Source organism: Protobothrops mucrosquamatus, unplaced genomic scaffold (assembly GCF_001527695.2).
Source record: "Protobothrops mucrosquamatus isolate PMUCROS unplaced genomic scaffold, P.Mucros_1.0 scaffold235, whole genome shotgun sequence".
NCBI lineage: Eukaryota > Metazoa > Chordata > Lepidosauria > Squamata > Viperidae > Protobothrops > Protobothrops mucrosquamatus.
In genome coordinates this window covers 1,144,045-1,159,282 of record NW_015386586.1, presented here as the reverse complement: position 1 = coordinate 1,159,282, position 15,238 = coordinate 1,144,045, and the positions used below count along the sequence as shown (strand labels likewise).

At 45.4% G+C, this 15,238-nt stretch overlaps 1 protein-coding gene across 1 annotated transcript; it reads left to right on the top strand.

Annotated features, from left to right (window-relative positions):
- Positions 1-1,551: 1,551 nt before the first annotated feature.
- Positions 1,552-14,988, top strand: CCDC12 (coiled-coil domain containing 12; the record flags this gene model as incomplete). The annotated part of the gene is made up of 6 exons (XM_015814303.2): positions 1,552-1,583; positions 10,180-10,259; positions 11,337-11,398; positions 11,507-11,541; positions 12,432-12,508; positions 13,800-14,988. Coding segments are annotated over 6 exons (366 nt in total), but the record flags the coding sequence as incomplete, so codon positions are not given.
- Between the last annotated feature and the right edge of the window lie 250 nt (positions 14,989-15,238).

Sequence of the window (15,238 nt, the reverse complement as noted above, 5' to 3'; positions counted from 1 at the left end):
TGTAGGTCAAGGATTATCTAGAATGGCTAGCTTAGTCCTGGGTGGGTGGGTGGGTGGGTGGGGGATGGAACCAGGGTCTTTTCTCAACCTGGGTGTACTCTTCAACCCCACCCTCCCCCTACCCACCCTCTAAAATGAGGGGTGACCCTCCCGGTGACCTGGTAACCCTGATCGGATCATTCAGGCACTCTTAGCTTTCTGACCTTCGGCCCTGAAAATGGCAGGGTGGAAGGAAGGAAGGGGAGGGAAGAAGGGAGGGAGGAAGAAGGGAAGAAAAGAAGGAAGGAAGGAAAAGGGAGGGAGGAAGAGAAGGAATGAAGGGAAGAAAGGGAGGAAGGAAGAAAGGAAGGAAGGAAGGAAAGAACAGGGAGGGAGGAAGAGAAGGAAGGGAGGGAAGAAGGGAGGGAGAAAGAGGGGAAGAAAAGAAGGAAGGAAGGAAAAGGGAGGGAGGAAGAGAAGGAATGAAGGGAAGAAAGGGAGGAAGGAAGGAAGGAAGGAAGGAAGGAAAGAACAGGGAGGGAGGAAGAGAAGGAAGGGAGGGAAGAAGGGAGGGAGAAAGAAGGGAAGAAAAAAAGGAAGGAAGGAAAAGGGAGGGAGGAAGTGAAGGAATGAAGGGGAGGAAGGAAGGAGAGGGAAGGAAGGAAAGGAAGGAGATGGATGGGGAAGGAAGGAAGAAAAGGGAGAAGGAAGAAAGGAAAATGGAGGGAGGAAGGAATGAAGGGGAGAAAGGAGGGAAGGAAGGAAGGAAGGAGATGGATGGGGAAGGAAGGAAGGGGAGGGAAGAAGGGAGAGAGGAAGAAGGGAAGAAAAGGGAGAAAAGGAAGGAAGAAAAGGGGAGGGAGGAAGAGAAGGAAGGAAGGGGAAGAAGGAAGGAAGGAAGGAAAAAGGGCGGGGGGTAAGGAAGGAAGAGGGAGGGAGAGAAGAAAGGAAGGAAGGAAGGGGGGAAGTGAGGGGGGTTGGACCAGATGACCTCCTGATGTCTTCCAACTCTGTTACTGGTAGTCCTTTACTTACAACCATTCATTTACTGACCGCTTGAAATTACAGCACTACAAAAAGCGAGTTATGACCATTTTCTCCACACTTTAACGACCGTTGCAGCATCCCCCCTGCTCAAGGGATCAAAACCGAGATGCCTGGCCACTGACTCGTACTTAAGACGGTCGCCCGTGTCCTGGTGTCACGCGATCCCCTTTTGCCACCTTCTGACAAGCAAAGCCAATGGGGGAAGCCGGATTGACCCTTAACAACCGAACGACTGCCCGGGGGGCGGGGGGATCCACTTAACAAGAGTGGCAAGAAAGGTCGCGAAATGGGGCAAAAATCCCTCCACCGCCGTCTCGCTTAGCAGCAGATATTTGGGCTCAAGCGTGGTCGTCGTAAGTCGAGGACTGGCTGTATTCTGTTAATTCTCTCTCTCCCCCCCTTTTTTTCCCTTCTCCCCCCCAGCAAAATGAGGACAAGGAGGCACCCCAGGTGAAGGTCCCGAAAAGCAGCAGCCAGGGAGAGGAGGAGGAGGAGAAGGAGGAGGAGAAGGAGAAGGAGAAGGAGAAGAAGGAGGAGGAGGGGGTGCCGAAACACAAGTGAGTGTCTGGTTATTCTCCCCATCACCCTGTTGAGAAAGGCCAGATCAGGGGAACCTGATGCCACAGGAAGACAAGAGCATAGTTTACAGAGATTAAAGCCCTAGCAACGGTATCTTAAAAACACAAACTTAAATTTAGTTTTTTTTTTCTTTTTAAATTGTCTTTAAACTGCAGTGTTTCTCAACCTTGACAATTTTAAGGCATGTGGACTTCAACTCCCAGAATTCCACAGCCAGCAACGCTGGCTGTGGAATTCTGGGAGTTGAAGTCCACATGCCTTAAAATTGTCAAGGTTGAGAAACACTGCTTTAAAGGAAGTCTCTTCCTTCTCATCGGGTCAGCTTGAGCCCCCCCCCTTCCACTGCTGCATTTTGCAAGTCCCAGTTAGGTTTAAAAGCACACAAATTTAAATTTGATTTTTTTTTAAAAGAAAATTGGCTTTTAAAAGTCTCTCCCTTCTCACTGAGTCACCTTGAACCCCATTCTGCGTTTTGCAAGTCTCCGGTTATCTTTAAAAACACAAATGAACATTTAATATATATATATATATATTTTTTAAAAGGTCTTTTAATGTCCCTTCCTTGAGTCAGCTTGAGCCTCGTGCTGCGTTTTGCAAGTCACAGGTTATGTTTAGAAACACAAATTTAAATTTTATTTTTTTTAAAAAAGTCTTTAAAAAGTCCCTTCTTATTGAGTCAGCTCGAGCCTCGTGCTGTGTTTTGCAAGTCACAGTTATATCTAAAAACACAAATTAAAATGTTGTTTTTTAAAAAGTCTCTTCTCACTGAGCCCTGAGCCCCATGCGAATCCTGCCCACTTTCCTGGGAAACTTATGTATTTTATTTGTGATATTTATTAGGAAATCAAGAAATGGTTCCTTCCGTTTGTTTCTTTAACCCTGGGGTGGGCTTTTAATTTTCCCAAGGGGCCGCAGGAGAACGTGGGGCCTTTGTGGAGTGCCCAACCATGAGGGCTGCCAAAGGTGCATAGAGACACACACATACACATACACAATGTAAATTGGGGGGGGGGGGGAATAGCAGTCACTTTCAAAATAAAAGCTACTGCAGTCTCTGATAACAGAAGGTTTTGACATGGCTGCAACTGTCTTGTTTTTTTTTTTTAAATATAGTAGATATCAGGTCAAATTGGTTAGGTAAATAGAATTGCAGACATTCATAAACATCAGTATTCAATTTATGTATATGTTTCTTCTTTTTTCTTTATTTTTCTACGCACAATTATGTACAGGCAGTCCTGAACTTAACAATCATTCATTTAGTGACTGTTCAAACTTACAACGGTTGTTAAGTAAATTTTATAACTTTTTGCCATGGTCTAGCCCAGGGGTAGGCCACCTTGGCTCTTTGATGACTGGTGGACTTCAACTCCCAGAATTCCTGAGCCAGCCATGCTGAGGGGAAAGGGAGAGGCTTCCAAGCTGAGCCAGGCTGGCTCAGGAATTCTGGGAGTTGAAGTCCACGAGTCATAAAAGAGCCGAGGTTGCCTACCCCATTGCACGTTGGAAGCCAGCTGGGGAAAGTGGCAAAGGGGTGATCCCATTCAGGTGGTCCTCAACGTAATGACCACGAACTGGGAGAATTTCTGTAGCTAAGGCAAGGCGGTTGTTAAATGAGTCGCACAGGATTTTGCAACTTTTTTTTTTTTTTTACTTCAGTTAAGCTGATCATCAGGGTGGATAATAATTGATTTTTAAAAAAGAAATTAGAAAATTGGATTTTTAAAAATTTAAATCGGATTTTTTTTATTTTTTATCAAATTTATTTTAATAAAATGCTTTTGAAGTAAAAATCTATGTAAACGTAGTTTTCTATTTAAGATACATTAATAATTTAGTTTGTTCAGCATGAAATGGAGCTTTAGTTATGTCGCATGGGGCTTTATAATCTGAAATATTTACATTTTTGGTAAACTCATTCAGTGAATCCAAGGTCTGCAAGCCGAGATAACATGCACTGCCTTGATGCATGCGCACAGTTTCACAGTAACCATGAGATAAATCAGAAAATAAAGTTCAGGAATATTCCTTTATCCCATTGTTTTGCAAATCTATGCACACTACAAACTGTGTGATTGTTTGAAGAGAAATGCCTCTGTACAAGACTCTTAAGTGTTTTAGTTAAATAAAAGAATTTGAGTAGTTCTCCAACTATGTGTGATTAACCTGAAATCAGTTCTGTTACCGCTGTTTGACTGACCTGACAGCTTCTGATTCTAAATAGGAAACCTTCATTTTGTTTGCAAATAATAATATTAAAGGTTCTAGCTACCAGCAAGAATGAGTCCTTACATTGAAAGAGCACCTGTCATTTCAGATCCATCCTGGCAGCGCCTGTTAGCAGGCACCCACTCACCTGCTGCCCGTCACGTCCCTCACCTTGTGGTGTCCCTGCCCCATCACCAGCCGTCCCATTCAAGGGAGTGGGGCTGTCAGTGAGTCCACAGCCAGTCAGAAATGACAGCTGCTCTTTTAAAATTATGATTTAAATTGAGTTGATTTAAATCGAGCCTTTTTTACTAGTGATTTAAATCGTGATTTAAAAATCGACTTGATTTAAATCAAATCCACCCTGCTGATCATCCAGTCGTTAAGTGAATCACACGGCCGTAAAGCGGATCTGACTTTTGCCCATTGACTTTGCATGCTGGAAACTTCGTCGGGAGCCTGGCAGTCCCATCACACTTGGGATGCTTCCACCGGCTTAAATACTTGCCATTGCCAAATTGATCACGGCACCCTGCGGATGCTATAGATCAGAAGAGAACGGGAAGGGACCTTGGAGGTCATCTAGTCCAACCCCCCTGCTCAAGCAAGAAATCCTAAACCATTTCAGACAAAGTGGCTGTCTCTTGAAAAGCTCCAGCAATGAAGCACCTACAACTTTTGGAGGCAATTTCTGTTGCACTGGTTGATTGTCCTCACTGTCAGGAAGTTTCTCCTTAGATCCAGGTTTCTTCTCTTCTTTATTAGTTTCCATCCCTCGTTTCTTCTCTTGCTTTCTGGTGCTTTCTGAACAACAGGTGGACAACCCACCCACCCACCCACTCTCTCCCATCCATCCATCCCTCTGTCTCTTTCTCCTGCCTTCCTGCCTTATAGAATCCTAGGGCTGGAAGAGACCTTGGAGGTCTTCTAGTCCAGCCCCCTGCTCAAGCAGGAGACTCCATACCATTTCAGACAAATGGTTGTCCAGTCTCTTCTTTAAAATCTCCAGTGATGAAACCCACAACTTCTGGTGGCAAGCTGTTCCACTGGTTGATTGTCCTCGCTGTCAGGAAGTTTCTCCTTAATTCCAGGTTGTTTCTCTCTTTGATCAGTTTCCAACCATTGTTTCTCGTCCTGCCCTCCGGTGCTCTGTTGAACAACCTGACTCCCTCTGCCTTGGGGCAGCCCCCCCAAATACTGGAACGCTGCTATCATGTCTCCCCTATTTCTTCTTTTCTTTAGACTAGCCAAACCCAAGTCCTGCAGCCGTTCTTTGTATGTTTTACTCTCCAGGCCTTTGATCATCCTAGCTCAGTGTTTCTCAACCTTGACAATTTTAAGGCATGTGGACTTCAACTCCCAGAATTCCACAGCCAGCATTGCTGGCTGTGGAATTCTGGGAGTTGAAGTCCACATGCCTTAAAATTGTCAAGGTTGAGAAACACTGTTATAGCTGCTCTTCTCTGATTTTTTTCCAAGGTCTCAACGTCTTTTTCGTGATATGGTGACCAAAACTGGATGCCGTATTCCAGGTGTAGCCTTACTAGAGTTTTATAAAACTGTACTATATCTTCACATGGTCATAATTCCGTTTTTTTCCCCATGACATTGTAACTCTGGATAGTTGCTACGTGAATGGTTATAAGGTTGAGGAGTACCTACATGTGCTTTGAGACCATCTCCATCATGGCTCTTTAGGCATTGAATCCCCTGTCGACTTATTTTTTTTTCCGGAGCTGGGTGCTCTGCGAAGCGATGAGTCCACGGGTTCCAGAAGACGCTACATGCTGGGTGGATTTAATGAGAGTGCACTCTAGATACAGTTAGTCCTTGACTTAACGAGCATTCGCTTAGTGACCGAAGTTACACCAGACCCGAAAAAAGTGGCCATTTTTCACCCTTACGACCATTGCCACATCCGCATGGTCACCTGATCAAAATTCAGATGCTTGGCAACTGGCTCATACTTACGACAGTCGCAGCGCCCCGGGGTCATGTGATCCCCTTTGCCACTTTTTGACAACAAAGCCAGATTCGTTTAACGACCATGTTATCAACCAGTGCCATGATATACACTTAACTGTGGGCAAAATTAGGCAAGAGTCACTAAACAGCTGTCTTGCTTAGCAACGGAGATTTCAGGTCCATGATGGTCGTACGTTGAGGACTGCATGCATCTGGGAGGCACCTTGCACTAAACCCTGGTTTGATCGCTGTTTGCATATCCGTTAAGGCTCTAAAACAGCCTTTCCCAATCTACTGCCCTCGATAGGTTTAAATTTAGGGCATATAGTAAATTTAGAACTTGCACACATCCAAGTTGTGGAGACCTGGGTTGTTGCAAGCGACGTGTGTGTGATTTTGGCTGGACTTCAGGGGACGCCCCCCGTTTTTTTTTTCCCGCCGCAAACAATAAATGGGATGTTTATAAATCTACTCATCGGATTGATTCCTACAGGTGGGGCAGCCTGTTTCCTCTCGATAAGCTCTTGGATTTTGTCCCCAGTCCAGGGGTCATTAAGGGCCGCTGGAGATGAAAATAAAATCAGTTTTTCAGGGTGTGTGTTTGAGGATCGAATCTGTGTTTAGCAATTTTTTTATTTCTTATTTGCGAAATCCTCAGTCTTTTCTCTTAAAATGGACTCACCCCGTAGCCGAGAGAGACTGCATGAAATCCTCAGGTTACAAGCACAACCCCACGTTTCTGGGGTTAAGCGAGAGGGCGGTTAAGTGAGTTGTGTTCGGTTTTATGACCTTTCTTGCCACGGTTGTTAAGCAAATCACTGCAGCTGTTAAGTTAAACAGCCCCAACGTCTTTTAATATATTCAGTAGTGGAGTTCCCATTTTTAAGGGACATTAAATAAAAATAAAAGAGCCGGTTTGGCATAGTGGTTAAGGTGCTGGGCTAGAAACCAGGAGATGGTGAGTTCTAGTCCCGCCTTAGGCACGAAAGCGGGCTGCATGTTTTTAGGCCAGTGACTAGGAGACCATGAATTCTAGTCCTGTCTTAGACACTAAAGCCAATTGAGTGACTTTGGGCCAATCATCCGGAGATGGTGAGTTCTAGTCCTGCCTTAGGCATGAAAGCCAGCTGGCTGACTTTGGGCCAATCACCAGGAGACGGGGAGTTCTAGTTCCGCTTTAACCATGAAACCCAACTGGATGACATGAGACTAGTCCCTCTTTTTCCACCCAGCCCACCTCACCTCACAGGGTTGTTGTTATGGGAAAAATAGGAGGAGGATGGAATATTAGCTACATTCACTGTCTTGAGTTACTTATAAAGTAATAAAGATAAAAATCCTATAAAATGTTAACATGTCCATTTTGCTGTCTATTTCCCCCCCCCCCACGCTTAGCTGTGTTGCCTGATACAGCCAACCACAGTTTAAATCTTTCAAAGATAGGAATAATCCAATTTTTACCATTTCTTCTAAGCTGCTCTGCATCGGTTGACTTTTTAAAACTGATTTTTATCCTATCTGAGCCGTTCCTAGCTGAGTCTTTTTTTTTTCTCTTGCCCGGGCTTGTGCCTCTTTAAATCCTGATTCTAAACAGAGATAATTTTATTTTTAGTTCTGTTTCTGTTTGTTGCTATTGGCTCCTTTGCGTTTGCCTTAATGCAAAAAGGAAAAAAAAGTGTATAACCATTTTGCAGGAATAACGTTCGCTCCAGACTCTGGTTAGCTGTTCTGCATTCCTTGACTGCGACGGGCTGTCCAAGCAATGTGTTTATGAATTTTGCATGCTCTTTTCTTTTCTTTTTTTCCCTTTCTTAAAATTAGTCCCAGAACAGGAAGCACTTGTAATCTGGAGAACATTCCAGCCCTACCTCTTCTAATCTCCAGTTGAGGAAAATCTGAAGAACCAGAATTGTTGTAATTTTTCTAATTTCCTCGGCAAACTGCCTGTATTCTTAGTTGTGTACTCAGAGCAACGGTGCGCAGGTGATCCCGGTGCCTTGCCTTAAGTGCTGGGAGTCTTAATGTATGTTGAGACTTTGGGGAGAGTGCAGAGAAAAGCAAATAGGTTGATTACAGATGACACTAAGCTGGCAGGAATAGCCAAACACCCCAGAAGACAAGCTCGGGATCCAAAAAGATCTTGACAGACTTGAACAACGGGCCCTATCCAACAAAAAGAAATTTAATGTGGAGAAAAGCAAGATTTTACACCTAGGCAGGAAAAACCAAAAGATGGAAGTACAGACTGGGCGAGACCCGGCTCAAACACAGCAACTGTGAGAGGGACCTTGGAGTCGCAGTGGACGATCCCTTGACTGTGAGCCAGCCGTGTGCGGCAGCAGCCAAAAAAGCTAATCCTTGGTTATATAAACAGAGGCATAGAATCAAGATCACGCGAAGTGTTAGTATCGCTTTATAAAGCCTTAGTAAGGCCACACCTGGAATTGTGCATCCAGTTGTGGTCAACTCATCACAAAAGAGATGTAGAGACTTTGGAAAGAGTGCAGGGAAGAGCAACTAAGATGATTAAAGGCCTGGAGACTAAAACACATGAAGAACGGCTGCGGGACTTGGGTATGGCTAGTCTAGAGAAAAGAAGGCCTAGGGGGGACACGATAGCTGTATTCCTGTCGTGGTTCTGACAGATGAGACCCATTAAAGCAGAACTCTGAGGCTTGAGTTTTCCTTTAAGAACATGTTTAGTGGTTACAAAGTATCGGCATGGTCAAAAGTGAAACCAAAACTAAAGTTCCCTCCAAAAGTAACAGTATTACAAAGTTAAAATTCCCAGCCCCACTCCCCATCTATGGAATCAACTACTTTCCCACTAAAACAGTTTGGCGGGCTTTCCAACATTAGCTTCAACCTCCCCCAGCCGAGGGAATAGAAATGACCTTGGTTCCCACGATAAAGAATTGTTTAGGCTAGCATAAAACTTCCCATTCCTCCCCCCCAATCTTGTGGCAACCGATAAGGAGCAGGATGGCTTCAGCCAGGTTCGTTGCAGAGTTGACACTTCCAGTATTTGAGGAGCTGCCCCCAAAGAATGGGGGGGGGGTCAACCTTTTCTCCAAAGCGCCTGAAGGCAGGAGAAGAAGCAACGGATGGAAACTGATCAAGGAGAGAAGCAACCTAGAACTAAGGAGAAACTTCCTGATAGTGAGGACAATCAACCAGTGGAACAGAAGTTGTGGATGCTCCATTGCTGGAGGCTTTTAAGAAGAGACTGGACAGCCACCTGTCTGGAATGGTAGAGGATCTCCTGTTGGAGCAGGGGGATGGACTAGAAGACCTCCAAGGTCCCTTCTAGCTCTATTCCAATTGAGAATCCTACCATGCTGCCATCCGGCAGGGAAAGGCAATTGGGAGCTGCAGAGAAGCTCAACAAAAGGGCAACGTCTCCATCTAGTGTACAGTGTGAGCATTGCAATCCACTCGTACAAGGATTCCTTCTGTGCATGGACCAAGACTGGGTTTATTCAATCCAGGATTAAATGGAGTTTATTTCTTTTTATTGATTCATTTTTTTTTCTATTTTATTCAGAAGAGTAAAATGCAAAATTCCCAAAACAAGTAAATGGAGACGAAACAGAACTATAAAAGAACGTTTAAAAAAATTGAATTAAAAAGAACACAAGACGGAAACACGCGTTATTCCCCACTCCCACTTGTATCACTGACAGGTCTGTTGCAAAAATAATACAGGTAGTCCTCGAGTTACAACCATTCGTTTAGTGACCGAAGTTACAATGGGACAGAAAAAAGGGACTTGGGACCGTTTTTCACACTTTCAACCGTTGCAGCATCCCCACGGTCATATGATCAAAATTTGGACACTCGGCTCATATTTATGACGGTCGTAGTGTCCTGGGATCACGTGATCCCCATTTGCGACCTTTTGATGAGCAAAGTCGATGAGGAAACCATATTCGTTTAACAACCATGTGACTTACTTAACCCCTGCAGTGATCCGCTTAACGACGGTAGCAAGAAAGGTTATAAAATGGGGCAAAAGTCACTTAACAGCTGTCTCGCTTAGTGACAAATTTTGGGCCCAATTGTTGTTAAGCTGAGGACTACCTATAGGGTTGGTGACAAAGCAAGAATGGGGAGTCCTCAACTTACGATGGCGATTGGGACCAGAATGTCCGCCACTAAGTGATGCGGTATTAAAGCGTGACTGCATTGTTCAGTGACCGGAATCCCCAACGTCTCAGTTGCCACCATTAACTGAATCCCACGACCGAGTCACTGGGGAAGCCAGTGGGAAGTCGGAAGTCCAGAGTGGGCTGCCAGCTTCAACCAGGCACAAGTGCTTCCACTACAGCAGTGCAGCTTCGTTGATGGTCGGAGGCTGCATTCTCTCCTAACCACCTTTTCTTCTCTTTCTTCTCTTTTCAGGGAGCTGAAGTTGCGGAATTACATCCCCGAAGATGTGGAGCTGAAGGAAAGGGTGGTGCCCAATGCCAAGCCGGCTTCAGGTAGGTGAGCAGGGGAGACAAGGTGGGGGTCCTGGGGGTCCATCTGCCCCTTGTCCAGGCCTATCCAGCAATAGCCAACCAGGAATCTAGCAAGGGAGAAGCAATTTCACGTTTTTGTCCTTTCTCTCTTTCTCTTTCTCCGTCTCCTTCTCTGCCTCACCTTTTTTCCTGTTCTTCCTTGCCTACCTTCTCCTTGTCTTTTCTTTCTTTTTCTTTCTTTCTTTCTTTCTTTCTTTCTTTCTTTCTTTCTTTCTTTCTTTCTTTCTTTCTTTCTTTCTTTTTCTTTCTTTCTTTCTTTCTTTCTTTCTCTCTCTCTCTCTCTCTCTCTCTCTCTTTCTTTCTCTCTCTCTCTCTCCCCTTTCTCTTTCTCTATCACTCTCCCTCTCTCTTTCTCTCTCATCCTCACCTTCTTTTCCTCCTCCTTGTCTGTCTTCTTACCTTTCTTTTTCCCTTTCTCCTTTTCCATCTCCTCCTCCTCTCCTCCTCCTGTATCTTTCTCCTTCCCCTTGTCTGTCTACTCCTTCTACAGCTTTTCTATTTCTCCTTTTCCATCTTCTTCTTCCCTTCTCCTCTCCTTCTCCTCCTTGAGTACCTTCTCCATCTTCTTCTCCATTTCCTCCTCCTCCTCCTCCTCCTCCATCTTCCACCACCTTCCCCTTCCCTGTTCCAGAAAAAAACCAGATGCCTTCTTTTGAGTCTTAAGGCCGAGGTAGCTGGCACTGCGAGGCCAAGATCCTGAAGGGGCCCCTAGAACCCACTGTCTTCCTCCTGGAGGAGGACAGAGAAGGCCTGATGTGCTACCTCCAACCTGGGTTGCTGGGTTTTTCCTCCCTGGCATCTGTTCTTGGAAGGTTCTGCCTTCCCTTCTAACCCGGTGCCTCTCCACTTGTGCTGGGCCCTGCAGTTCCCACGCCTGGAGGGTGCCCGCTTGCGGATGGCTGCCTCAATTCCTGACGCTTTCTAGGGAAACAGCCCCAGATGGGCCTTCTGTTGAGGCACCCCCACGGACAAGGGACGGCTAATCTTTTGCCCCCTTCCTTTCCCATCTGTCACTGTGGTTTCCTTCCTTCTCTCTAGTGGAAGACAAAGTGAAGGAGCAGCTGGAGGCAGCTAAACCGGAGCTGATCATTGAAGAAGTGGTAAGGCCTTCTCGCATGAGAATTTTAATGAAAAGTGGCTCTTAAGAAGAAGAAGAAGGGGGGGGGGCTTCCTCATTAACCCCTCCCCTTTGTTTTCGTCCTTTGTAGGACCTGGCAAATCTTGCCCCCAGGAAGCCCGACTGGTGAGTAGGAACGTTCATCTCCACGAGCAGCGCAGCTAAGATTTGCAATTTAAAGGCCTTCCCAAACTTCCTGAGTTTGCTGTGGGGCAGTTGTGCTCTTTATGTGCATTTGTGATTAGGCGCGAAACACCAGGTCTGCACATGAAGGTTCAACTACACTGATTTATTGCTAAAAGCCTGTGCACAGGAGTCTTTCAACTAAACCGATCTATAGCTAAAAGCCTGTGCGCAGGAATCTTTCAACTAAACCGATCTATGGCTGAAAGCCTGTACACAGGAGTCTTTCAACTAAACTAATCTCTTGCTAAAAACCTACGTGCAGGAATCTTTCAACTTAACTGATCTATGACTAAAAGCCTGTGCACAGGAATCTTTCAAGTGCACGAGAATATTCTTGAGTACCACTCAGCACCTGCCAGGAGTTAGATAAGGGTCAACAGCACTTTAGGAAGATTGGACTTATTTCTCCTGTGACTACATAGGGATTCTAGGAGGATCCCACTTTTCGCTCCAGTTCCTCCTCCGATTGGAGGAGAGCTATGGACAAGGATAAGTGATGATGTTGGTGACGTTATCCGTCCAGTTGTGTCCAGCTCTTGGCAGTTCTCTGGGCCAGGTCTCTCCATGTCTTCTTGAACTACTTCTTTGAGTTGTTCTGTGCTCCGGCTGGCGCCAACTCCGATGACATCCAGGCACCGTGTTTTGTTGGCGTCTTGGTTTCCTTTTACCGCTAACCCAAGCATGTATAGGATCATAACTCTGAGCTAAACCGGCCTTTAAAGAGTGGATAGGGAGTAACGGAAGGGACCTCCGAGGTCTTCTACTCCAGCCCCCGGGAGCTTTGATAGCCTTCATTTCTCCCCCTTCCCCCCATTTCTCTCGTTTCCCAGGGACCTAAAGCGAGACGTGGCCAAAAAACTGGAAAAATTGGAAAAACGTACACAGAGGGCCATCGCTGAGCTGATCCGTGAGTGTGGTCTGGGGGTGGGGTGGGGGTTAAAAATGTAGCAGTGTCCAGGTGGTCCTAAGTGGCCATTTGTCATTCCCCACACAATGACAGTTGTGCAAAGAGCACACGGGTGTCACTTGGCCTCCCAATCAGGGCCAGATTTGCAAGCCGGATTAGTTTCTATATCCAACAAATTGTCCTTGTTTCCCGTCTGCCATAAATCGCCCGTTTATGAGTCTTCAGACATTACTACCCCGTAACAACTTACAACAGTTCATTTAGTGACCGTTCCAAGTTACAACGGAAGTGAAAAAAGTGATGTATGACCGTTTTTCATACATACGACCGTTGCAACATCCCCATGGTCGCGCGATTAAAATCCAGACAGTTGACAACTGATTCATACTTACGACGATTGCAGTGTCCCAGGGGGTCACCTGATCCCCTTTAGCGACCTTCTAATGGGGAAGCCAGATTCACTTAACAACCATGTGACTTACTTAACAACTGCAGGGATTCCCTTAACAACTGTAGTAAGGAAGGCCGTAAAGTGGGGCACTGAACAACTGTCTCATTTAGCAACAGAAACTTGGGACTCCGTTGTGGTGATAAGTCGAGGATTTCCTGTACTTGCAGAAGGCTGGGGTGTAAGTGGAGGAGAGAATGTATTTTAGCAGCCTGAGAGAGGCTGGATTGCTTCATTTGCCTGATCTCCATTGTATGAAAAAATGGAGATACAGGCAGTCCTCAGCTTACGACCACAATCGAGCCAATAATCTCTGTCGTTGAGACAGTTGTTAAATGAGTTTTCCCCCATTTTACAACCTTTTTTCCCACAGTTATTAAGTGAATCTCTGGATCGTTAAGTTAGTCACACGGTCGTTAAGTGAATCCGGCTTCCGCATTGACTTTGCTTGACAAAAGGTCGCAAAAGGAGGATCACGTGGCTCCAGGACACTGCGATGGTCATAAATACGAATCAGTGGCTAAACGTCTGCATTTTGATCACGTGACCATGGGGGATGCTGCAATGGTCGTAAGTCTGAAAAACTGGTCATAGTGAACTTTTTGTAAGCTCAAACGGTCACTAAACAAATGGTCGTAAGTCAAGAACTACCTATACCAGGAAATCTGTGGCCAGTTGTCCAGTTCCTTTTATAGGTATGAACCAACTTGGGGTGTCTTGAAGCTCCTGTCAGGGATGCTTTAGCTGCCCGGGGTGGGCATGTTTTGGTGGGCCACCTGTTTTGAGGTTCAAAGGACCTACCACGGTCTCCATGAGGTCCATCTGCTTGATTCTGCCTGGCAGGAGAACGGTTGAGAGGCCAAGAGGAAGAGTTGGCCTCTGCCGTCGATTTGGCCCAGCAGGAAGACAGTGACTCGGATTGAGGCCCCTGGCAGAAAGGAGAGTCCATCGGAAGAAGGATCCTGGAGACCTTCATGAGAACTTCCCATCATGGTGGACCCAACGACCAATAAGGGGGCCATTCATCCTTACAAAATCACCTCAGCTGCAAAGAAAACTCCAAATTCTTTCTACAAACGCCCATCTTGTTCCCCGAAACCTCTGCTTTAATGGGCAGAAGAGACAAAGTCACGAGTCTCTTGGCTTGGCTGCTGCTTCTTCTTCATCTTGGGACCTAGAAGTGCTACTTCAGAGGTCCACGACAAAACTGAGGAAAGATGTCAGCCGAGCAAGATGGGAGGTTTTGATCCAGACCGGATCCTCGGTGTGACTTGCTATTGGGGATCCGTCTTTTGTTTTTTTGTTTTTAATTCCCCCCCCCACAAATGTTTATTTTTCTATTTCCAAAGTTCAAATACAAAATAAAGGGAGAAAAGGGGGCAACGAGCTAGCAGCCGCCTGATATTAAAAATTTAAAAACCTGTACAAAAAAAAAAAGAAGTTGGAATATATCAGAAAAAAGCTGAAGGGACCGACAATTGTGTTTAATTTCTCATTTTCTAAATCGGTTCTTTTTCAGTGTCAGCCATTTTGAAGATGAGCGGACTTCAACTCCCAGAATTCCCCAGCCAGCTATAGCTGGGAGTTGAAGTCCGATCATCTTCAAAATGGCCGAGGTTGAGAAACACCGTTTTAAAGCAACCGATTTTCTTGCTTTGCCTCCAAAACTCCAACCTGCCACATGTGATGTGTGTTTGTGTGTCCCTGAAAAAGCTATGTTGTGTTCCCCCTGCCTTTTCAGCAACTTTGTGATGGGCAATCCTACTTTTTATACTTTAAATAAGTCCTACCTGCCATCCAGTTCTCAGCATATAAAATACAGAGGAAATTGACAAATGTCACTTATTAAGAGGTGTGTGTGTGTGTGTGTGTGTGTGTGTGTGTGTGTGTCCATGTGTGTCCTTCCTGGTGTACAGGAAAGACATTAATCTACAAATTTTCTAGATTTCTCCAGTCAAAATGTATGTGACACACCAGGCTTTGTTGTGTGGAGGAAATTTGTTTCTTTGATAATAAAATGTTCCCCAAGCGATTTGCAGTTGTCTCATCTGAGCTGTCAAATCTTGTCACTGAGTTTGGCTGAATTGGGAGGGGAAAAAACAGCATTTTGGATGTTTTTCTGTTTCTTTTTTATCTTTTTTTGGCTGCATGGATGGTTCACAACTGACCTTTTACCTCAGCTTAACGTCCACAACGGGACCCAAAATGTCTATTGCTAAGCCAAACGGTTGTTAAGTGAATTTTGCCTCATTTGATGACCCTTCTTGCTACAGTCGCTAAGC